The 25,818-nt window shown below is 47.6% G+C and overlaps 1 protein-coding gene across 1 annotated transcript in view; it reads right to left on the bottom strand.

Annotated features, from left to right (window-relative positions):
- Positions 1–23,603, bottom strand: part of THSD7A (thrombospondin type 1 domain containing 7A) — a 331,233-nt gene extending 307,630 nt beyond the window's left edge. Inside the window, exon 1 of the mRNA XM_027872006.1 lies at positions 23,441–23,603. Within this exon, the coding sequence (XP_027727807.1) occupies positions 23,441–23,603 (163 nt within the window). The remainder of the gene's footprint in view (positions 1–23,440) is intronic.
- Between the last annotated feature and the right edge of the window lie 2,215 nt (positions 23,604–25,818).

Genomic DNA, 25,818 nt, shown 5'->3' with positions numbered 1-25,818 from the left:
GAAGAGAGCCATTCTTTGAAAGAGAACACTTACGGTGCCCAACTCTCCTTACCACATTTCTTATTTCCCACTTGCCTCATTAGAGATATCAGGGAATTTCCCTTGGGGTGAGATTAGGGCTTCTTTCCTGGTTGAGCTGAGATTTCTCACTCCCCTCTGAAGATCTCGTTCAGTATGTGCTAGTATATGCTAACCTCCATAACTTCTCCAATGACCATTTTCCATTTTTCTTGGGTCAGTGGGTTTACCTACTATTTACTGTTTGTGCTGGGCTTTTGGTGGGAAAGAGGTAAACTGGAGAGTATAAAGCTTGGGGCAATGCTCCCCCTTTTAAGGAAAGCAATCAGGAAATCAGCTTTGTTCTAAACCTCTGTACCCCTATCCTAGCAATATTTTTGGAGAGTAGAGAGACAGAATTCTAGTCCGGGATCCACCTCTTGGAAGAGAACAGAGTGGCCCCATCTCTGGCTCCTCCAAAGGCAGGTGTTACAGGATCTCTTGGAGAGGGATGAGTGAGATTCCATATATCTCTGTCAATGTCTTCTACAAACCCTATTAAATCAACCCATGGGGAAATACATAGTCACCACACACTCCCTACCTAGGTATAAAATAAATGTGGGTGATATATGATTGGAGGAGGGAGTACTAGCGGCTGCAGGAAGGGTTAGGAATGGTCCCTCACACAGAAGATGGAGCTTGAAGTGAGTTTTGAAGGAACTTGGGGCTTCTAGGGGATGTGTACATAGATGATCCTCAGAAAACCCAGTAGCCCTGAACTGTCATAAGAAGGTGCTTTTGCTTCTGGGGGAGAATGGTTGAAGGCCTTCCATCCTTTTTATGTAGATGATGTGGCATGACTTATCCTGTTTGTTTGCAGTGGTTTTTTACTCCATCATATGCAAAATAAAGTCACTCCATCAGCCTGCAGAATGGAAATCATGCTCAGCTAATAAAGTGATTGCATTTTGCATGGGAGCAGATAATGTATTTTGTGAGAAAATGAAGACATTTCTTTGGGGCTTTTAGACCTCATCAATCCTGGTTAATGAGTACATAGGCCCATGGCCTATGAATACAGTCCTCCCAGACCTGTCTGCTCTGCTAGCAAACCTCTGGGCAGGGGAAAGAACCCTGGCTTCAGAGTTAGAGGACGTGGGTGTCAACCCTGCTTCAGTCACTTCGTGCTGTGTGACCTTAGGGGAGGGCATTGACTTCTCTGGGCCTCAGGCTCCTTTTCTGTAAAATGCAGGGCTTAGACTAGCGCCCACTGAGTTTCCCCCCAGTTTCAGTTCCATGACCCTGTGATGCTGAACTTCTCTGAATTCAATTTCCCCATTGTAAAATGAGGGCTGGGACTGGCTCCCACCCTGAGTCCCTTTCAGTTCTGAAGTTAAGATCCTCTCGTTCTCAAAAGTTAAACATGAAAATGCACTACCCTAAAATCTCCACCCATGAAGAACTGTTGGAAAATGTCATAGGCTACAGCTCTCGTGGTAAAATGTGCAGCTGTGCTAGAATGATGCACTTGGCGCCGAAGGGAGTGGAGAATAGAACGGGGAATCCTGCCACCCTTGCCTGAACCCAGTATGGGGACTGGAGTCCATGGATGTCACCAACCCTGGCTCATCACCATCAAACAACAGAATTCAGAGGGTAAGAATCTGGGACCAGCATCTTAACTCAGCCTCACAAATATTTCTCAGCACCTACTGTGTACGTGGATCCACAGGGTTCACAAACCCACTTAGTTGTCCCTGGTGGTTATGTGGATAAGTCTGTGTTTGGTGCAGATCTGAAAGATCTCCCCAGCCCAAATCCAGCCAGACTGCAGGCCTTTCCTTTCCCACTCCAGGCCCCACAAAGCGAGGAAGAGGAGAGGTGAGATTTAGAACTTGCGTCTTGCCTACCTCTAGGCCTAGGGCTCCTAAATCATTGACGCTTTAAAACCTGACGCCACCATCGGGCCCTTCTCCTCACATTTTGATTCTCCCACCTTCAATCTGTCACTTCCTCCCTGACTTCTGGTCTTCCTCACACTTCTGATAGCCTAGGAAAGCTGAAGGAAATGGAAAGTTTCATATCAGCTCTATTCTGCCCCATTCCATTTCTCTCCCCTTATTCTGCCTTCTGGTCCAAGTGGGCGCATCTCACGTCTCATCTCATGGTGCCCATTCCACAGTTATTACTTAACCAGCATTCTATCCACTTATCCCTATCTGTCTGTCCATCTCTCTATTTATCTATCATCTGTGTGACAGACGAGGAGGGTTGAGAACGTCCAGATCATTGGTTTGTTTGTCCTGAGCATGAAACCCAGTGATGAAGGTCCATCCTTCCTTCATCAAGACTTACTTAGCACTTCAGACACACTGAGTCCACCGGATCAGGGTAGTGCTATTCTGGGGTTATTACCTTTTTCAAACTGGTAGAAGAGGCTACGGGGGCAGGGACAGGGAACCTTTGGCTTCGAGGCCATGTGTGGCCCTCTAGGTCCTCAAGAATGTGGCCCTTTTGACTGAATCCGAACAAACCCTAAGGGGATTTGTTCTGTGAAATTCAGATTCAGTCAAAGGGCCACACACTTGAGGACCTAGAGGGCCACATGTGGCCTCAAGGCCAAAGGTTCCCCACCCCTGGGCTAGAAGGTAGGAGCTGGAGGTTTTCCCTTTCCCATCCTTTTCCTGAGGTACCAACATGTGAGAAATAAGGTTTCCTTGGGGATAGGAGAAAGATGTTAAGAGGAGACTGTTGGGGAAAATAATAATAAATAACAGCCACAAGAATCGCTACCGATGCAGAGCACTTGCCAGTTTGCAAATCATTTTACAAACACGATCTCATTTACACCTCAGAGCAACCTTGGGTGGTTGGCATTACTCATGCTATTGTCCCCATTTCACAGATTGAAAAAAAAACTGAGGCTCAGGTGCTGAACTAGCTAGTCAGTAAAATCAGAGTTTGAATACGATCTCACACACTTACTATCTGTATGACCTGGGAAAGGAGCAGCTAGGTGGCACAGTGGATAGAGTCCTGAGCCTGGAGTCAGGAACCCATCCTTCTGAGTTCAAATCCAGCCTCAGACACTTCCTAGCTGTGTGACCCTGGGTGAGTCACTTCACTTTGTTTGCCTTAGTGTCCTCATCTGTAAAATGAACTGGAGAAGGAAATGGCCAACCGTTCCAGTATCTCTGCCAAGAAAACCCTAAAGGGGGTCATGAAGAGCTGGATATGACTGAAATGACTGAATAACAACAACAACAACAAAAAAAACCTGGGGAAAAAATAAAACCCTTGACCATTCTGAGTCTCAGTTTCCATAATTCCAAAATGGCAATCACCGCAACATTTCCTTCACAGGGTTGTGAGGATCAAATGAGATCATGTCTATAGTTTGTTGAAAACCTAACATGCCCCGGAAAAAGATGAGCTCTGGATGTTGCTGCTGGTGTTATTATTAATAAACATAAGAACAAAAATTCTAGTTTATGATGGAAATTTAGAAACTGGTCATAGCTACTAGAAATTATAGAAGGGTTTTTCCTAAGAGTCAATATTTAGAAATTGACACAGCTTAAGCAAGAAAATGATGGAGAATGTGCGACACATGATGGAGGTGTTTATATTCAGCCCTACCACTGTCCCAGCAAGACAGGATCTGACAGCTAGAATTATGGACTGAAGCTGACTGTCCTTCACAAACCGAGAGAATAAATCCTCACATTACAAATATCTTGGAAAATTCAGCCAATAAACTAAACTTGAAACAGCCCATTATCACAGATGGAACTCTTGCTCATAATCACCCAGACTCAAAAATCATTCATAAAAAAACATCTTTTTAAATGAACATCACCCTCCCAGATACTCATCTCCAAGGTACATGGAACAAAAGCTTCCAAAGGAAAGAGACCTGGCTGAGGACGTCAAAGGGAATCGGATGGGACACATGTGGCCCTGTTGTCCCGCCAGCTTCCAGATGATTGCTGCAGGTGCTTGTAGGTGACCTATGAAGGAGGCAGCTATCCCCCTGAGGCCATGATTCCACTGGACTAAGAAGTTACTTTAGTCACCTGGGTGAGAGTCCATAAAATACTGACCACAGAAGAATCCTATTGGGAAAAAGGATGTATCTCAGGACCACTTCTATTGGAATCCATCAAAAAGATGAGGTTATAACAACCATAATAATTTGCACCTGGATTTCTTTCTTCAACTGTTAAGAAATGAATCCCTCTCAAACCCAGCCTATATACTTCTTTCCTCTTTCCCAGGTCTCCCATCCCTGCTCTTACTGGCTTGGGGAGGGGGGGATAACGGACCATTGCCAACCAGCCCTAGACGGTCACCTCTATACACAGGAGTGAATTCTAAAGGATTGTCTTCCTCAATTTGTCTATTGAGGCCTCTGAAGCAAAGTCCAGGCATAAATTGAATGCATCACTGCTAGAAACAGTGTGGAGTATAGTGGAAGGCTGTTAAGTGTGAAGCATTATTATTAATATTGATTACATTGAAAATACATTACTCACAGCTGATGAAATCCAGTGGCCAGATGGTGGTAACCTTCAATGCTTCACACAAAGGGCCTGGAGCAGAGCCATTAAGTGTGGCATCCTTTGACCTGAAGAATCAGGGTCAATGGGGGTCATGCAGCTGACCATGCTTGGAACATTGTGTCTGTCCTTCCTTTATATTCACTGAAAATGTAAAGGATTAGACAGCCCACCACTAGGAGGAAGTCACCTGGTTTAAGTCATACAAGATCACAATTCCCAGTAACATGGAATTTTAAAGTTGGAAGTTCAGTGACTGTTTGGTTCAACCCATAGTGAGCCCTCCAATCCTACTATGAAATAGCCAACAAGAAATCCTTCCAGTCTTTTCCTGAAGACCTCCATTGAGCACCTCCACAGAAACCTACTCTTCTCAAGGAAGTCCTTCTCACCTTGAGCAGCTCTAACTATTAGGAAGATTTCCTAGTGATCATGCCCAAATTACCTCTTTGCAACCTTGATCCATTGTTCCTGTTTTGGCCCTTTAGGAGAGTAGAACAAGTGTTCACGTGTGTGTGTGTGTGTGTGTGTGTGTGTTAACAAGCATTAATTAAGTGCTTATTATTATACATTTTAAGGCGCCGTTAATTATCTGTGTTCTTCTAGGTGCTGGGGCTACACTCTCCATGGTATTGTTCTTCTATGTGTGTCATATTTACCTACATGCCTTTAGTTATAATACCCATTCTTTATGGGCAGGCCATAGTCAGCAATATTCTCTCACTAATGCCTAATACATAGCAGGTGCTTAACAAATAATTATTATCTTGGATTTTCTGCAAGAGGACCTTTATCTTGGTAACTCAAGATCTTGAGCCAAATAAAACCTAAGCAAGATGAAAGCCCCCTTCCAAAACCAAAAGCCTGAAATAGTAAAAGGGCTTCATGAGACATATCAGAGATATGAAACTCCCTTACAGAATTCTTACACACAAGGCAGATCTTGGAGAACTATTACTTTGAACTATCGGGCAATTACCTAGGAAAAAATAAGGGAATTTTCATTGTGTTTTCTGTTGTGCCTTACATTCAGAATCATACACAATTAGCAACAACTTGGAAATAGAAAAAAAAACACCCACCATGATTTTGTTTCTGAAATAATCCATTCTCATGACTGAGTTCACCACCTTTTATTTATCACTACAAAAATAGTTCACAAGCACATGAAGTGGCATTCATTGCTGTGACCAAAAACTCTTAGGTAATTTCTTAGGGGAAAGAGAATTCAGACTTTCAGAGTTGAAAGGCAGCATGAGGGTCATCGTGTTCAAACTGCGTTTGAAACAAATCTCCTTTAATTAGTTGTCCAGCGTCTCTATGGAAACCTCCAGTGCCAGTGACATCACCTCCCCAATTCTCTTTTGGAATAGTTCTAATTAATGAGAAGCTTTTCCTTACCCCCCCATACCCTAATACTCCAGTGGATCTGTGATTTCCTCAGTGTGGGTGTCCCTTCCAATGATGTGGCTCACATCGAGTTCATATGTGATCATCCTACATGACTCTTTTATGACTACCCAAAGATTTGCCACATTGGGTTCACCCAACATGCTAAAAGCCTTCCTAGAATTCCCTTGTCATTGCACTGATGCCAGGAGCATGTGGGCCATCTAGCCTTTGTCCTTCTCTTTCACCATGGATGCGGTCCACCTTTATTGATCAATACATTGCTTTGACATTGCTTCCTAATGCTACTTCTACAGAGTTCCTTGATTATAACACATGGTAGCTTGCCCAAGCCCATCATGCACTACTTCATTGCCCTTTGGCTGATCCTTTGGTTCTTTGGAGACTGATGTTCTGTGGCTCTCAGTCTCGCAACATCACTGGAAGAAAATTGGTATTAAACAGATGAGTCCTTTGTTCCAGAGAGAGGTCATTAAAGTAATTTTGCAATTCCCCAAAGTCAATCGATTCCTTTTACCTCTGCCTCCCAGTCCTGCCTTCCAGTTCCATGCTAAACAGGTGTAATCCCTTTTAGACATAGCAGCTCTTTGAAAACTTGAACACATCTACAATTCCCCTAGCCACACAGCCACCCAAGTCTTCTCTTCTCCAGGTTAAGCATTCTCAGTTCCATTAAGGGACTGTTGAATGTACTCTAAGCTGTTCCATAACTGGTCCCGATCAACCTCCTCTGGACACACATTTTGTCAATGTATTTCCTAAAATGTGGTGCCAGAAATTGAAAACAGTACTTCAGTATGGTCCGGCCAAGGTAGAGCAATAATAAGACTGTTATTTTTCTTGCTCTGGACACTATGTTTCTATCAATGCCATCTAAATCTATATTGGCTTTTGTTGGGAGGGAGAGGTGGGTTCTGCCATGATGCCACACTGTTCATTTATATGCATTTTACTGTCCACTGACACCACTGGATATGTCTCTCTCACACGATGGAAGTACAGTTGATTATTTTTTAACCCAGGTATAGTTCTTTACATTTGTATCTATTACATTGAATCTTAACAAAGTTAACTAATCATTATGCCTTAGAGGTCCTTTTGTATCCTGATTCTTTTCTCCATCAATGAGCTCTCTCTTCATAGATTTATGACATTTCCATACCATTTATCCTTTGATCCAAGCTATTAATAAAAATGCTCTATGGAAGGAGTAGTGGTGAAGTCCTTGGCCAGAATTCTTCTCTTTCAACTAGAATATATTCAGACCTTTGCACAATTATATTGACAAAATCTTCAATCATGCCTTCGATATTAATCTAGTCTGCATTTAAAATTGAAAAATTGCTTTCTGTTACCATAACATTTATCATTTTGGGTTGTCACTATGATATATAAAACATGTTTAATTTCTGTAAGTGTGAAGAGATCTGTGCAATGCCACATGATCAGCTGACCAATTTGTACTTTTCTCCTCCAGAATGTGAATGAACACAATCCAGTTAAACTCATGGATGAACTGCAGATTTCATATCAGGTAATTAAAATGTTTATTTTGAAAACAATTCAAAACTTACAGTTTTCCCATTTCAACTCCATCCTCTCCTTGAGTGCTCATTTCTCTCCAAAATAACACTGGAATGGGGGCCCCTGAACCACTTACCAAAGAGTTTTAGCTAAAATTGAATGTGCTACCAATCACAATCCCAGGTCTTATTCACTCGATGGTCAAATGTCAACCATTTCAGTGTGGAATCACTCTACCACTGAGCTTTAGGAAGAGGTAGCACTTGTATTTCATAGACTCCCAGAATCTTAGTCCCGGGGTGGGGGAGCTTCAGTCCTCCTGTCCAACCCTCCCCAGACCCAGGATGCTCTCTCCAACATCCCCAGTGAATGGCCATCTGACCTCTACCTGAAGGAGTTCTTTTTCTTGAAATCAAGCCTAAATTTGCTTCTTCAGGACTTCTACCCATCGTTCCTGGTTTTGTCCTCTGGGACCAAACAAAACTTTTCTAGCCCTTTTCCCACTTGATAGTTCTTCAGATGCTTTACAGACAGCTCTGCACATCTGTTACCTCTATCTCCTCTGCTCCCAACTCAACATACGCAGAGTCAAAGGCAGTAAGATCAAATATAATAAAAAAAACTATTAGGATTTTATAAATACAAATATTTAAATATCAGTCTAGACTGTTGGTGGTTGTGATTTTTACCTGGCGCTAATGGACAAATTTTTATAGAATGATAATCTTTTACTGGTTCTAGCTTCCTCTTGGTGATCAGCCCATAACTACGGTTATTCACATTTTTAGTATTTGTCAGAATCTCTGAAGAATCTAGATGAATGTGAGATTTATATTAATAAACTGCTAGAACTATTGGTAGTCTGATCTGAAAGAAAGGATTGAAATGAGAAGGAAGTGACCACATTTTAGGCTGGCATTCCAGTGGACACTGAGGGAATAATACTGTGTCCAGTATAGTTGTCTAACACCAAGTTAGGCGAGAAAATCTGTAAGCTAAACTCCTGCTTTGAAGAGGGAAAATACACGAGGGATTGGTACGATGACAGATTATTTCCCAAATGAAGACACCCTCAAAACATGATGCTATTGCATCTCAAATAAATTGCTAAAATACATGAAAGACAAAGGAGAGGTAGTGTATCAAAACTTGATGGCTATGGATCCTGGACCACCACAGTCATCAAAGAATCAGAACTACAAGGACCCCAAAGGCAATGGAAAAGATTCCAACTGGACATAAGCAAACTCTGACAATGTCAAGAAAGAGACTGTGTCCAAAGTGATCTAAAAGGGTTATTGATAGCCTGAGAGCTAAGAAAGGGAGTGGCTGGGTGCTTCCTGGTGTCCAGGAGATGTCCAAAGCCTCCGAGGACGGCTCCAGACCAACGAGCAGATTCTCTATGGAAGCTTAATGAAAGGACTTGGGCATGAAGGCCACAGGAAGAGAATGCCCGCAGGAAGGCCAATCTGCACCAATGGAGAGTATATACATTCTAGTGATGTACTGGATCGATTAAGGAATCCCAGGCCCCCAGCATGACCAGGACATTGGTCACCCAGGGGAAGGCCAGAACTCCACCAGATATAGTCAGATAATTGAAACCCTGATGTCTTCTTCTCCCTCAGGTTCACATATCCGGCCTGTGACCTTTGATCCTGAGATGCCTGCATGCTTCACTCTATTCACCAGCACCTTCCTATTTCCCATTCCACCCCAGATCCACTCCAGGTTGTTCATTTTATTCTAGCAATGCCCACCCAAACTTCCTGACTGCTTCTCTGCATGCTGGTTCTACCCTTAGGATCTTTTTTAAAAATTGTATTTTATTTTCCCCCAATTAAATACAAAAACAACTTTTAATATTCTTTTTTTTAAATTTTGAGTTCCAAATTTTATCACTCTCTCCCTCTTCCCTCTCTTCCCTGAGACTGTAAGCAATCTGATTACATGTGCAGGTTATACATGTGTAATTATGCAAAACATATTTCCATGTCAGTCATTTCGTGAAGAAAACTCAATTCAAAATAAATAAAGAAATGAAATGAAAAATAGCATGTTTTGGTCTGCATTCAGGCTCCATGACTTCTTTCTCTGGAAGTGATTAGCATTTTCCGCCACGAGTCCTTTGGAATTGTCTTGGAACATTATATTGCTGAGAATAGCTAAGTCATTCACTACTGCTGCCATTATGCACAATGCTCTCCTGGCTCTGCTTACTTCACTTTGTATCAGTTTGTGTAAGTCTTTCTAGGTTTTTCTGAAACCATCCTGCTTTTCATTTCTTACAGAACAACAGTATTCCATTACAATCATGTACCACAACTTGTTCAGCCATTCCCCAATTGATGTGTCTACCCCTAGGATTAACTCAGTCCTATCAACTCAGCATCCGAGTCCCACTAAAGTCAGGGTCACTGACTCCTGGTATCTGAATCCCTTATGGTCTTAAAAATCCCCGCCCCCCTTTTACAGCTGTTTCTGTTTTCTTTTCCATTATTCGGAAGGTTATTGATCAGCATTCCTAAATCATGACAAGGTGCCCCCAGATACCTACTTTGTGGAGACAAGATGTGTGCTAAGATAAGCTTCACTTTAAGAGTGCTCAGCCAAAAGTCTGACTGTGTGCGCTTGCAGGAGAGGCGCCCTCAGAAAAGCAGCAAGAGGAAGGAACTGCTTGGAGAAAAGCATTGATCCTGGAAGTGCTCCCCACAAGGCCAGGGTCATGAGAAACATCTGAAGCAAGGGTAGGCAGTCTGAGCCAGTGGGGCTTCCAAGGACTCAGTGGAGATGGAGGAGAAAGGGCCACCATGTTTCTTGCATTCAACTGGGAGGGGAGAGAATTTTGTGGGAGAGGCTGCAGGTGTGGTGGCTTTTGTTGAGGAGAGGTAGAGGCCAAGGCTGGAAGCTCCAATCCAGAGTTGTCATGTGACCTCCCTGAGATACTTGGCAGTGTTCACAGGCACCAGCCTTTCTAGGACTAATGCTGTTCTGCCCAGTTGCCCAGTGAGTGGGAGTGACCTCCTCAAAGTGTCTGAGGTTGGCCTTCCTGCCCCCCGTTCCTCATGCTCAGAAAGGGTCAGGCCAACTGATGAGAACATGCCCACACGCCCGCTGTGCTACCCCTGACGGATCTCCAAGCCAATCCCCCGCTACATTTACAACAGGCGGGTACTAGGCCAAGATGTTCATTCTCAAAGCTGTATATAACCTCAGATTCCAGAAATCATTTAAGAGCAGCTTGACAGGTAGAAGCAGAAGGCTTGCTTTTAAATCACAGAATATTTTATTACCACAACAAAATGTGAAACCTTCCTTTGAGTTTTGCCAAGTAAAGGGCTGTCTTTACTTGGGGAACAGCCTAGTGTTTTAGGACCAACTGTTAAATCGCACGGCTGCAGCGAAAGTTGTGGGTCCCAACAATGATGGACCCTCCACCCACACTGAGTCCTTAGACCTTTGCCAGCCTTGAAGAAGCCTTGAGAACTAACCCCAGGCTTATGGCTACTGTGAGGCACTACCTGTCCCCCTGCCCCAACACACCCCAGCTCCAGCCTGGTTCCATACTCCACCATGCCCCAGCTTCCCTAACCCCAGCAGCCAGGGCAACTCTAGACCCCTTAGAGGACCCCTAGATTCCTCAGCTCAATGTCAGAGGGAAAAAAAGCACACACACACACACACACACACACACACACACACACACACAGAATTTGTGACTGTAATGAGAATAGTTTTACTGATATTTAGACTTCAGTCTAAAGCGATAAACACTGGCCTTAAGAGGTACTGTGTGTCCTAGCCCCCAGGAGATGCCAAGAACTTTCTCGACCCTCACATGGAGGGGTTGGCCATCTCTTCACCAAGGGCCCTCCTGATCTGGGGCAGATCAAAACTCCTTTATTTTGACTAAAAATGGAGACAAAACAGGTTTCAGCTGGGCTAAGGATGGGAATTTGTGCCAAGTCTTAGGAAGTTCCTTAGAAACTTAGGAAGTTCCATAACTATCCAGGCAGTGAAACAATAGATTGATTTACCTCGGGTGGTACCAATGAGATTCGAGGCGGGTCATTGTAAAAGGCCCTGTGGCTTAAGATTTTCAAGTTTATATAATGTCACCTTCAGTATGGGAGACAGATTATAGCAGGATAATGCTAAACATCACAAAATAATTGTGATAATTATAATAATTATTTTTAAGTTCTGGTATATTTGTCATGCTACTTTTCATGGAGGCATTATGTATTCCTAGTGTCAAGATGAAGAAATGAGCTTCAGAGAGGGTTAGTGCCTTGCCGAGGATCCCACAGCTAGTAAGTATTTAGGGCAGGCTCTGAACCCAAGTCCTGCTGACTCTAGATGAAGGAATAAATGAAAAGAGAGTTACCCAGCCCTTCCTGTGTGCCAGGAACGTGCTAAACCCTGGAGATACAAGTCCAGACCACCACATTCTTATAGGGAAGTGGCCAGACCCGCCACCCTGATGCTATCCATCAGGGAAGAGTCTGCCCATAAGCAAGACCATCATCCTACAGGGTGAGAAGGTGTGGATGGGTGCCAACATACTGCGGGGGGAGGTGTGGACGGGGGGCAATCCACTCAGGGGGAGGTGTAGATGGGTGCCAATATACTGTGGGGGAAGGTGTAGATGGGTGGCAATCTGCTCACAGACCCTCAGGAATGGAAGGCAGCCCAGAAGTGATCTAGCCTTACCCCTCCCTCAGCAGGGATCCCCTCTATGACAAGTCCAACACGTGGGCAACCAGCCTCTGTTTGAAGACTGCTGGTGAGCAGGCAGCACATTCTCATTCCAGGCAGCTCACTCTAGTTTATTGTTTTTTATAACTATACCTATGAAATTAAGGATTGTTTGAGGTATGATCATAAATGTTTACATAGTATAATATATATAGTAATTACCCCAAATGTAAATGTTTGCTATACACATGATGTATAAAGGCCTTACCAATAGGGAGAATCTTCCAGATATTCCCTGGGGTGAAATTCCTATCTGGTTCTGAGCTATTTAGAGAGTGTATTAACTCTCACTACTTAATGGTTTGATGTCATCAAGGTGGGGGTCTCCAGAGGAGCGCCTCAGGGATCCAGGCTTGGCCCCGAGCTACTGAACATTTTTCTCAATGCCCTGGATGAAGAAGGCATGGATGGCGGCCTTATTTAATTTGCAGATGGAGCGCAGCTAGCAAAATACAGTTGGAGGCACGATCCCAAAAGGTCTTGATGAGCTGAAACACTGAATCTAAGATGATGAGATGTACTGTAGATAAAAGTAAAGTCTTAGATTCAGGTTCAAAAGAAATTTCACAAGTTCATAATGGGGCAGGCACCGTTGGATAATCGTGTCTGAAAACAACACCGGGGACGCTCACGACATCCTGAGTCTGATGCGGGGCAGCTGCAGCGAGTGTCTGCCAAGGGGGCCAACTCAACCTTAGGCCGCATGGTGGCGGTCCTGGCTTCCAGAACTAGGGAGGGACTGCTCCCTCTGAACTCAGCCTTCAGAAGTTTGTGATTGCGTGTACCAGGCACTATGCCAAGCACTGGATATAAAGAAAGGTAAAAACAAAACAAAATTTAAAAAAACCCAGGCCCTGCCCTCAAGGAGCTCACAGTTTAACAGGAAAACAACATGCAAACAAGACGTCCACCCAAGGTAGAGGCATCGAGAGTGGGAGGAGTCTCAGCTGGGAAGCCTCTCAATGTGGGAAAAGTGGGTCAAGTCTCCTGCAGAAAGTGAGGCTTGAGCTGAGTCCAAGGAAGCCAGGATGAGGAGGGGGTGCAGGGGACGAGGAAGAGCACGACAGGTGTGGAGAAAAGGCGTGGACAGAATAGGAGATGCAGCTCCTTGTGTGAGGGCCAGCAGCGAGGCTGTGTCCCCGCACCTCAGGCTGTGTGGAAAGGAGTCCGGCACAAGGAGATGAGAAAGGTCAGCAGGGAAGAGAGCCCAAGGGAAGGTTTTCTGTTGGATTCTGGAGCCTCTAGGGAGCCACTGGACAGCTGGAACTTGGTGTTCCTTTCTAGTGCCACATTTTAGAAGGCTCAGCAGAAGAGGGTGACCAAGGGCCACCTGGCTCTTGGCCAAGGGCCTTGAGACTGTAGGGACTGTCTGAGGGTGCTGGGGATGTTTCACCTGAAGAACAGGTGGTTCTGAAGGGGACAGGACAGCTCTTTTCCAGCGTCGGAGAGGCTGACCTGTGGAGGAGGGCACAGGCCTGCTCTGCCCCAGGAGCAGCCTCACAAGCAATGGGGGGTGAGCTGCAGAAAGGGCAGCTGGAGGTTTGCTACAAGGAACAATTCTTTTACTCTGTCCCAGAGTGGAACAGGCTGCCTCAGGCGACAGTGCGCTCTTCTTCATTCGAGGCCTTTAGAGGGGGCGGGGTGAGCGTCTGCTGGGACTGGCAGACAGGCCACTGTGCCCTCGCTGGTCAGCTCTAAGGCCCAGAAAGTATCCTTTGTGCCTAAGGGGGTGCCCTATGGGATGGTCAGAAGGCATGACTCGGCAGACGGATCAGATTTAAGATAATTCAGCAGCCTCCAGGACAGGTGAGGGAGACTCTGCCCCAGTCCCATCCCTGGAGACAGGACACTCTCATCCCTTGCCTTGAGACGTCAGATCTGCTGAAGGTTCCTTGTCTCCAGGCTCAAGGAGGAGGCTCCCAGGTCCTCTTTGCAGCAATGCTTGTGAAGAATTTCATGTGAGTAAATGTGCACCCATTGGTTCCGCTACCTGCCCAGCCCCCAGCCTCCCACACCCCAAGACTCCTCAAGCTGCCTAAGAATAAACAGGGCATCTCTGCCCAGCAGGTTTGCAGCCTGTCTCCTGGGAAGGCTGGAGTTGAGGGGGGACCGCCAGCTTCGCCCGCCGCGGCCATAGTCAGCATCTTCACTGCCAAGGCGGGGTCACGTCTGGAAGAGGTCACTGGCTGGCACGCCACAGTGTGCTGGGGAACGGAACGTACTCTTGGGGTATTTCAAGCTGCATGTCTGAGTGGAGTCTAGCCCCGGCCCTCTTATTAATTAGCTGTATGATTTTGGACAAAACCTCTTTAACCTTGCTGTGACTCAGTTTACTCAACTGTCAAATGTGAATCACCTAACCCTTCTGAGCCTCAGTTTGCTCATCTGTAAAATGTGACAACTGCCGCCTATCCCAACGACATCATCAGTTTGCCGTAGGGCTCTTAGGCAAGGAGATGATGAAATCAGAGGGACACGGAGCGGTCTGGAGCGCATCCTCAGGGAAAGGCAACATGCTCGCAGCCGCCCCTCTGCAGGACCCAGCTCAGACGCCAGGAAACTGAGCCCTGCTGGTTCTCCGGGCCCCGCCCCTCTGGGTCTTCTCCCTGTTCCAGGGAGCTCTCACAAATGCTTTAGGAGAGCTCACTTCTCCAAAGTACTTCCTTGTCCAACCTCGGCAAGGCCTCCTCACATTCCCCTAACCGCCCCAACGCGTCAGAAGCACGTCCTCCCCAGGCTGAGCGGGGCTGTTCAGACTGAACTCCTTAACTATTTGTCATCAAACTAGGTTTGTTCCCCACTCCTCAGATACCGTCTCCCTCCCCTCAACCCCCCCAAGTCTTGGGGAACAGACAGAATCTAGAACCAAGCTCTCAGTAATGTTCAGAGCCTCCAGTATGGGAGAACCTCCCTCCCTTTGGATCCCGCCAGAATCCCAAGGGCTGGATCCTTCAATGTCCTGGGTAAAATAACCCTGAGGGAAGGCCCTAAAGGTGATAGGAAGGCGGGAGACCAGTGGTGCTGGGGAGAGCAATGTTGACTGCAGGCTTCTGCTGCCCAGTGATAAAGTTTGCCATCTAGATTGCTGGCCCTGTAAAGGCTCCAAGGCCCTCTCCTCCCAATGACCCTCTGTGGGGAATGGCGCAGTGGGAAGATCCTGGCTCTCTACTCAGATGGTCAGGGTTCAAACACAAGCCTTGACACACGCTCCCTGGCTACTTTGGGCAAGTCTTGTACCTACTGGCAGTGGGACCCTGGGCAGGGCACTGACCTCCTCAGCCTCCAGGTCGACAGAGACAAACTCAAACAGAGCTAGATCCTGCAGACCCAAGCTGACGTCATCTGTCTTCTATCTTAATTGACTTTGTTAAACACTTCCCAGTTACACCGAAATCTGGTTCATGTAGAACCTCAGGCTTCTGCTGGGCCTCCAGGCCTCAGGCAACTCTCCCTAATGAAGGGCTGTACTCCATGGCCTCTGAGCTGCCTTCTCGGCCCTGCAAGCCCATTTTATGGATGAGCAAACTGAGCTCAGAGAGGTAGAAAGATCCGTTCTTAGTCACAGAGCTGGCTGGCAGCGAAGGGAGGATTTGAATTTGGATTTCCTGAGCCCGGCACTGCCACACCGCGCTTTTTTGGTCCCCCACTCCTCATTCCCTCCCCTACTGCCTAATTGGCCAGGGCTGAAAGATGGTCCTTGCCCATTCCCAACGCTGACTCTCTCCAGTCAACATCGGCCGCTTTTATAAAGGCAGCCAAAGGGCCAGAGGCCCTCAGAGCACAGGGAGGGGATTGTCTCTGGGTAGCCACGCAGGCTTGCCCTACGACTTGGGGATTCCTCCAATCCCCGTCTGCTTGGGCACGGATGCAGCCTGCCGGACTTGAACTGAAGCAGTTATTTTAAACCAAGCCGGAGCCGCCTTGACCTTGCCGCTCTTTGGTGGTCAAGAGGGCCAGCTCCCAGGTAAGCCATCCTGGAGGCTCTTCAGGGTTCGTGGGAACAGCCGCCTGATGCAAACTAAAGAAGGACAAGATAAAGAGAAGTCTTCTCCACGGGCAACATGTAGTGCAGTGGTTAGAGCCCTGGATTGGAGGTAGAGGACCTGAGTTCAAATTCCAGCTCTGTGTCTTACTAGTTTAGTGACCTTGGGTAAGTCTCCTTCCCTCTAATCAATGACTTATGCATAGTTTTTTTTTTCTAAACACTAGAATATGGTGTGTTTTGTGGCCTGTGTGTTCAATAGAGCTCTGATAAGAAGAAAGTTTTCTACTGAATGGCTTTCCCTCCATGGTGCTCAGATTTGGGTCTAGGGAACACTTTCTGAGATTGGGTGACCACCAAAGGGGAGATTACTAATCTTAATTGGTGCATCACAGGACAAACAAAAGGTCTGTTCATTTATTTCATACTTATTAGAGAACCCCCTTTAATCTTTCATGGATGCTGCTCAGTACTCCCTGTAGAGAAGTGACCTGCAACCCCTCTCTGCCTCAACCCATCAGCCAATCAGAAAGCATCTGTGAAGGGCCGACTGTTTCTCAAACCCTGTACTAGGTCCTGGGGATGCAAAGAGAGTATCTAAATGATGCTTGCCCTCTAGAAGCTTACAATCTATCAAGGAATGGAATGTGTCTATATATACATATGCAGTTATACAAGTAGATGGCAGTTGGGGCAGGGACCTTAGCAGCTGGGGGAATCAGGAAAAGAAAGTCTCATGTGGAGGTGTCAGTGAAGCTGACTTGATGGAAGGAGAGCATGCCAGGCAAGAGAGACAGGCCCTGAAAATGTGGCTGGTCTCACTGGGCTACTGTGGCTGAAGCATAACCTTGGTCAGCAAACCTCCAGGGATGGGTGCCTCTACACTGGGCCAGTCTGGTCCTTGGCCAAGAGAGGCATAATCCAGGCCTGAGCCAGTTCTGAAGTCCTGCCAAGGTGGAAGAATTTTCCTAAGCTTTCATACCTCTGGAAGAGCCTTTGAGAGGCCTCTAGGAGACAGCAAGGTATCAGAAGAGGGTGTCAGGATGGAGAAATTATGTTGGTTAATACAAGCACAACTAGAGTGAATGTTAGTGTTACCTGGGGCAGAATTGCTCGTGGAATGTTGCGGGGGGGGATCATAGGAGGAAGGATGCTAATCAGAAAGGATTCCTGATTCATCCCAGAAGAACACAGGTTTCAATTTTGACTAAATGAGATAATGTATGCAAAGCATTTTCCAAACCCTAGAGCCTTATACAAATGTCAGTTATCATCAACATCTCCTGCAGAATGCGGATTTTCCCCATAGATGTCCTATTTGAAGTCATAGAATCTTTGCACTGGAAAAATCCCCAGAAGTTTCCTAGAGACCCAATCCAACCCAAGCCCCATCTGAAATCCATCCTTTGGGGTAGCCCCCGAGCTTCAAGATAAGCACCTCCAGTTATGGGGAACTGCCACTCCTCTTCTGTGGCTAGCAGCTGTCTGCCGGGATGGCCCTCTTTCCAGGGAGCCCCCACCTGCCTCTTAGTCACTTCCGTCGGTGGGTCCTAGCGCTGCCCTTCTTGGCCCTACAGAGTTCTTTGGATACTGGGGGTGCCTTCCTTGGAAGGTCTCCTCTGCATTAAAGCATGGTTGCCGCTTCAATGGTTTTTCATGAACAGACTTCTGTTCCCTTCAGCATACTGTCTTCCTGCTTCTTGCAATACTCTAGTGTCTAAACCTGTGATTTCATTGGTACAGGGAAATCCTGGATGAGGAAACTCCATCCACCAATGAAGGTCAGCATCTTTTCTGCAACTTCCAACCTCAGAGAGTTGCCCAGAGCACGAAGAGCTACCCTAAGTGACCTACCTGGGGCCACACAGTTGATATCAGGCAAGATTTGAACCTACATCTTTCTCTCTGCGTATGTTTCAAAGCACGGCAGCCAAACTGGACACAATCCAGAGCTGGTCTGATCTGCACAGGTCACAATGGACTTTTTTTCTGAATACTTGGCTTAGTCACATGAGTATTTTTTCTGATAGCCATCCCACCCTGATCACTCCAGAAGTCTGCAGCCAGTTGAAACACCAATGACTTTTCTCATAAATTGCTATCATCACATTTCCCTCCTCCCCCACCTACCTCACAAAGTTTTTGTGAGAAAAGCTAAAAAATCTTTATGGAAATAAATGAATTATTACTATCCTATGGTTGTGCGGTTGAATGTTTAAACCTGAGCAGAGGACTTTGATGCCCATCAAATCATGCCCATTACTATATCCTTAAAAGATGTTTTCATCCAACAAATTAACTCTTTCTGCTAGCCTCATAGCATCTGCATACCTGACAAGCATGCTACCTGTGTCACCATCCAAGCTACTGGAGCGAGGCTTTAGAGACCTCTGTCCAAGATGGTTTCGATTTCTTAGTCTTGGGGGACAACTACTCAATCCATCATGAATCTGTGTCCCTGTGCTATCAGTGAAGCCACACTCCTCTGTCCCATGGCTCCCAGGTTGGAAATCAATACTGTTTCAGCTTGGGAGGCCCCAGGCAGCTGCTTTCCATATGCAAAGTGCTTGTGCCCTGAGTTGTGAGGACAGTACTGGCAGAGGGGATTTGCTCATCACACTGAACTCTGAGTGGGCCTTCAGGTTTAGAGGGCATTGCTGGGGTTCTTCAGGGCCAGCACAGGAAGCATGCTAGACATGAGAAAACCTCCAAATGTCAACTGCACCACTGAAGGGGATGTGGGCCTCTGCCCTGAGAGGCAAAGTGCTCACGCAGGGCGTCATTGACCCAAGCCAGCTACAGTATTTTAGAAAAAAAAAGTTCCCTTTGTAAAACATCCTTCTACCCATCCCTTATCAATTTAAAGATTATTTCTTACATATTCAGGTAGTATTTGCAGTAAGCTCTCAGTAAGAAGCTTTTTTGGAAAGATTGAAGATGCAGAGGGTGCACCACCCACTGATTCATAATCACCAGACATCGAGGTGGCAGGTGTGGGCAGGGAATCCTGTTCTACTGCCTGTGGGGTATGCCCCTGGCTCTTTTGGAATCACAGGATTCAACTTTCTCATTTCTCTGCTTCAGCACCCTGTCTAGAGCACCAGGAAGTGTGACCCCATACTCCATAAGGAATACACACACATACACACATGTACATACACACATGCATTCATACATACATATATACATACACATACTCTTGTTGTCAGGCATCTGTAATTTCTGCACGGACTTGAGGATAGCGCTCAGAGCTCTGAGGGAATTTCAATCCCCAAATGACATCCTTGACATCCTTGGGTTTGTCCCCAACTTGTCAGGGAACATCTATGGGCTTAGCATCAGCTGTTGAATTATTCTGACCTTCCCTGGCCCACACCACACTCAAAGTCCAACATGAGTGGAGGTAATGTGTGTATGCATGTGTGTGTTGTGTGTATATGCATGCATGCATGTGTATCTATGTGTGTACTGTATGTATGCATTTATATATGTATGTGTGTATGTGGGTGTGGTTATAAAAGTGAGGGAGCAGGGCTATAGAATGTTCCTCCTCTCTGCAAAAGATTATAATTTAATTGGAGACAATACATAATTGGGAATTATTTTTAAATAATCAGCTACGGAGTCAAATAACAACTTAAGTCCTAATTCTGCTGAATATGCGAGTGTTCAAGATGGGCTCCACAAACCAGACGACCTGCTATTCCCAGAAGTCAGGATTCCATTTCCTGCCTTTGGGCCTTTGTCTCCCAGGCCTGGCAGTGTCTCCCTCCTCAACACCATCTCTAAACATCTTTGACCTTGTGTCAAGGCCCATCTTGGGAGAGGGGCTTCCTAGAGAAAGCTTCTGGGGCTCACTCCCTTATAGTCAGGCATGGGGGACAGCCATGAGACAGAATGCCATAGAAGAGAAAGTGCAAGGAGTCCAGTCTGACTGAGATGTAGGACACACGACAGGGAATGAGGGGAGCCTGGAAGGCCAGGGCTTGAGCTGCCAAACAGAGAAGTTTGTATCTCATCCTAGAGGCAGTTTCTTGAGCAGGTAAGTAACATGCTCCAGTGAGCTTTTGGAAGAGAGCATCAGGGCTATGGCAATGTTATCTGGGCTCTCATATCTTCATGGTCGTCTGGTCTAAATGTCCCCACCCACTTTACGGATGAAGAACTGAGCCTGGGAGTGGCTTTAGACCTAGACTTTACACTGTTGCTTCACAGTGAATCACAGTGAATTCACAAATCAGAATCTTTGCCCTCCAACCTGCTCTTCTGCCTCAGCTCCTCCACCTCCTCCTAAAGAACCCCCTCCCCTCACATTCCTTCCTACTTCCCCTCCCCGACACCATCTGGTCAGGGGACCAAGCCCGGAGGCCTTCACTGAGATGTCTCAAACCTGCCTTCTCTTCTCCACTCACAAGATCTAGTCCCAGCACTGGAGGGAGGAGATTGGGCCATAGGGAAGCCAGATCCCAGCACTCCACTACCCACTGAATGAAGAACAAACTGCCTTGTGTGGCATTCAAGGCCCTTGGTGCCACCTCCAAGGTGCCTCTGGCCCCTTCCCTGGCCACATGTCTAGAAACCACATCCTAGCAACCTTCAGGCCTAGCCTATGGTTGTTCAGTTGTGTCCAATTCTTTGTGACCTGTGGACCCTACTGTCCAGGGGCTTTCTTGGCAAAGATACTAAAATGGTTTGCCATTTCCTTCCCCCATGGATCAAAGCAAAAAGAGGTTAGGTGACTTGGCCATGGTCACACAGCGAGTAAGTGTCTGAGGCCAGATTTGAACTCAGGTCTTCCAGGCTTCAGGCCCAGTGTCCAATGAGTCACCTAGCTGGCTCCTAAGCCCTAACCACACACACACACACACACACACACACACACACATTACTCTGACCACATCTAACAAGACCCAGTCTAAAATTTGCCCCCATCATGAAGCCTTCTCTGATTCCCTCAGTTGGAAATGATCTCTTCTGCCTAAGAATTCTCTTACTTCTCTGTTCTCTCATGTCCTTACCACGTTCTGTTTTGAACTGTAAACTTTGGGCCATATCCCTTTTCTCCCTGACTAGATCACAAACTCCTTGAAGGTAGGAGATGATGCTCTGGGAAACCACGTGTCCTTCAACATGACCCAAGCTTCCTGCCATGGTTTTCTCAAACTTGATGCTTGAGGACCAAGTTGACCAACCTCAGATTCTGCTCCACTCTCTGGGCCATGGGTTATCCCGGGCCGACCCCATTCCTTTTGGGACGTTCTGTTTGAATGTAGAGAAGCCTTCCCAGATCTAGCATTTTTGGTCACTCTGGGACATGTACATTTCCTGCTCTCTTACTTCAAATATTCTGTTTCCAATTCCGCTTCTCTCCTCCCCACTTTGAATCTCACCTTCTCTAAGATGAAAAGGAAGCTTTCACCCCGCTCCTGTGAACAGTCCCATGGGTTTTATTATTAAATCATAAATATATTTATACCATATATTTTAACAGGAAGCCACCCACCTTTGGTCCACCATTGACTCTGGTGCATGCAGTGACCTGTGGTGAGTTTGGGAGCCTCTCCTTTTATCTGACTTTCTTGCTGGTGTCCCCTGCCTGCATTAGAATGTAAACACCAAGAGGGCAGGGACCACAGGTGTTTAAGCTGACTTTCTACCTGCCTCCCAAGCTGAGCACATGCTCAAGGGCATTTCCTAAAGGTGATTCAATGAGGATTCGAGCTGCCAGTTTGTAGCATACATCAACTTTTATAAAGACAGCCTCTGGCTGTGTTTGAATAGGAGAGAAGCTCCCCAATTTGATGCTCAATTACAGTGTGACCATTTGGCCCACACCACGTTCATTAACCAAATGAATACAATGGCCAGCTTCAAAGTCATAAGCAAAGCTTTGGGGGCTTCCTGCAAGAAGGTAGTGACAGACAGATTTTTTTCTTCAATTCAGGCTTCCCTGTCTTATTAGCATCCTGAGACTACTGGACTTCAGAGTTTTAAACACATTTCCCTTACCCGCCCCCCCCCCCAATTTCTGAAGCACTAGAGCTTCTTTAAATATTCAGGATTTCCATGTAATTGTGAATTGATCTGTCTCAGTGGCAAGGTGCCAGGGCATCTGAAGCCAGAAGAAGGACCTCTTCCCCGACTTGGTTTTCCAATCTAAGGGGTACTCTTTCCCCTCATGCCTAGAGCCTTCCATCGATAAAGAGGTGTCCCTCAGTGTCTGACTTTGGGATGGAAGGGGCTGTTTCTGTCTCTAAACCCCAAACAAGAAGCATTTCCTGCAGATTCTAATCCTAAAATACATCAAAAGTTTCGCCTTGGCAGAAGGATTCTCATCTTTTGAAAAAGCAAAACAAAACAGCTCTGGGCTGAGAGCCCGACAATCTCAGTTTGTTGGAACATCATTATTGTTACTCGGTTTGCACAAAGCTCACCCCTCCCCACACTGGCCACTTGCCCCCATCGGGGAGGGTAAGCTCTGGGCTGAGTCCTGAGGGCTGGTCTGAAAGGGCAGGATTTCTCCTGAGGAGAAATTCAGCCTGGCCAATGCCCCAAGGAGTGTACCCACTGATCGGCCAGTGCCAGCTGCGGAGCTGAGCTTGCTGTGGCCTGATGGCCCCCCTGAGAGCCGGGAGTCCTGGACCACTCCAGCCACCAGCTACTGTCCCTTGGTTTATTTCACCTCCACCATGTACTCCTATGTGACGGGCTGCTTCTAACAAATCCGAGCTGAGCAGACCCCTCTACCTCTCAACGGATAGACACACAGCTTGGTTGGGCACACAGGAGACAACAGCCTTAAAGGGCTGAGGCTGCCACCAGACGAACTCCTCTCTGCCCTGGGCACCGCTGATTTTTCAAGAGTCACAAGTGAAAACACAGCCCTTCGGCGAAGATGTACTTCCTTATCTAAGCGGGACCGGGCTGCCCAGATTAACTGGCGGCAGAGCCGGAGACAGCTCTCTCACACTCCCAGGAGCCAGCCCACCTCCTCTGGGAATGGGTTCCTTAGGACGTCTCCCTTTCTCCAGGTCAATGAGAAACAAATGCGCCTCTCTCGGGTCCCTCAGACCTCTAGCTCCATTTGCACAATAATTCTCGAGCGCAGCCCGCATGGTCTGGACCCCGGCAGAGGACACGCATAGCCACAAGGTGCCAACGTCTGCACCCCCACCCACCTCCCCCAAAGTAGCCCCGATGGACTTACCGGTCTTCCACAGATAGAGGAGCGAAGTCTGAGATCCGGCGTGCGCCCCAGCCTCACTGGCCCCGAGGATGAGGATGAGGACGAGGAGAAGAACGAAGAGCGAAAGCCCCTCGCCTCCTCGCCTGCGGAAGCAGGGGGCCACCCTCCCTCGCGGATGCCCCATGGCTGTCGCACTCCTGCAGGTCCGACTTGGGGTCAGGGTCCGAGGCCGCGGAGGAGGTGGCAGCAGAGGAAGGGGGTCCCGAGCGTCGGGGGCGTCTTTGCCCAACCCGAGCGAGCGAGCGCGCTGAGCCGCTCCTGCCGCCTCCAAAGCCAGGCGCGCGGCTCCGCTCCCGGCTATTGTCTCCTTCCAAAGGCAAGCCGAGAAAGGGCGCCGACCAAACAGCCGGAACAATGGAGTCCACCGGCGGGGACCGGGCCGGGGCCGGGGCAGATGCCCGGGCTGCAGCCGCCGCTGGTGCTGCGCCCCTAGCCGCCGTCCTGCCCTCCGCCGCTGCGCCCCGGCTTCCAGCCAGCGCTCCCTGGCAGCCTCCGCTCAGCTGAGAGCGAGAGCCCGAGCCGGAGGGTGCCAGCTGTCCGCGGGGGGCTCCAGCTGACTGAGCAGGTTATCCGGGGCTGCGATGGATGGGAGGAGGCAGCAGTCAGGCACACCAGCTGGAGAGAGAGAGGGAGGGGGGAGGAGGGGAGGGAGGGAGCCGGGGGGAGGGAGGGGAGGACAAGAACAAAAAGGGAAGGGTGGGGGGAGACGCAGACGTGTCAGCAGACCCACTTGTACAGATCCCTCTGCGGAGCTAGGCGAGAGACACCGAGAAGAACCGTCCCCGCCCCTCAAGCGCCCCCCGCGCCCCGCGCCACGGTTATTAGCGCTGGTCCCCAGTGCCCCGTGACGGGCACTGCTGCCAGTCGAGGCCGGAGGCCTCCTCCGGGGCATAGACTGTGGGTTACGCGTGGGAGGGAAGGGGGGCGGGGTGCTCAGGCATGAACAGGGCCAATTTCCAATTCGTCTTTCAATACGTAACTTTTGAGTTACTTCAAGGGGGGATTAGTAAATCCCGAGGACCCCAACGTGAACGGCATGATGGGAGAGCGGGAATCTTAAAGACAGACATGGGCAGCCCCCAAATCGAACGCCCCCCTCATTTGTAGATTCAGGGAAATCATCTGTTTCTTTTGCCAGCATAGGGTCTTGCTATTATCACCAAATGAAACAAGCTCGGCCTCTCTGAACACTGGAAAGTATGTCATTCGGCACGGATTAGTATTGGAAAAGCCATCCTCTGCTGTTTACTCTGGGAGAGAAAGCACAGTGCTGATAACCTTAGAGGTTAGCCAGACAGAAACAGGCAAGAGTTGGATGGCTACTGAAAATATGCTACATTCTGAAGACCCAGGGAGACCCAGGGGCAGAGGACACAAAATCCGGGCTGTTTTTATTTATTATTACTATTTTTGCTAAGACAATTCCCGGGCTCGCTCAGCTGGTTCCTTTCACTCACAGACTCTGGACAGTGTGGGCAGTCCGGGACCTCCTGGAAAATGAAAAGGTAACTGTCATCTCTGGGATGTGTGTGTGTGTGTGTGTGTGTGTGTGTGTGTGTGTGTGTGGAGGGGAGGAGTGAATGGATTTCACTTGTTCATCACTTTCTCTGCGTAGCCCCACGCCCCAAGATCCATAACTATAGAGGAATGTATCTGGAGCGATGGGGTGAAGGGGGGAGCTTTCTCCCCCCAATAACCTTGTATTAATTATTCATTCAGCCTCTAGTGAACCTAAAATAGCATCAAGAGACTGGCTTCTTTTCACTTTCTTTTAAGCTGCAAACAGAAGAGCCCAGAAGCCCTTCTCTGCAGAGCCCTCCGCATCAGCAGAAAAGCAGGCCAGGCTCGGTGAGGGGGCCAGGGGAGAGCACAGCGCCCGGCTCCCCACGCAGCAGCAGCCCCAGCTCTAGAGTTGAAAGCCAGGAGGCTCCTGTTTTCCAGAGCGGCTGGAAACCTTCAGAAACCTCTCTGGGGAGGCCTGTCATTGTACAGAGTCTCCTAGCTCTGGCTCTTCCCTGGCATTAGATTAAAAGCAGCCTGGAGCCAATAATTCCCAGGTCCTGCCTATTTAAATATTCTGACATCAGAGGAAATTAGCAATGTGGGGAGGTGGCGAATTTGGCCTTTGTTTACTTTCCACTCCGTTAGGCCCGTAAGAGAGAATTAAAGGCTCAGGGAAGCCAGCTCCACAAGGCTGTGATTAACAGAGATAAGCAATGGTGGATTACTGCTTCTTAGGCAAGGAAAAACAAAAACAAAAACAAAAACAAAAACCAGGCACCAAGTCCCAGATGAGAGACAGCTTTGGAAGAGTGAGCAAGCCCCATTCGTACCCGCTG

Source organism: Vombatus ursinus, unplaced genomic scaffold (assembly GCF_900497805.2).
Source record: "Vombatus ursinus unplaced genomic scaffold, bare-nosed wombat genome assembly UNPS02014799.1, whole genome shotgun sequence".
Lineage (NCBI taxonomy): Eukaryota > Metazoa > Chordata > Mammalia > Diprotodontia > Vombatidae > Vombatus > Vombatus ursinus.
The sequence above is the reverse complement of the archived record's forward strand: the minus strand, read 5'-3'. Positions and strand labels throughout refer to the sequence as shown.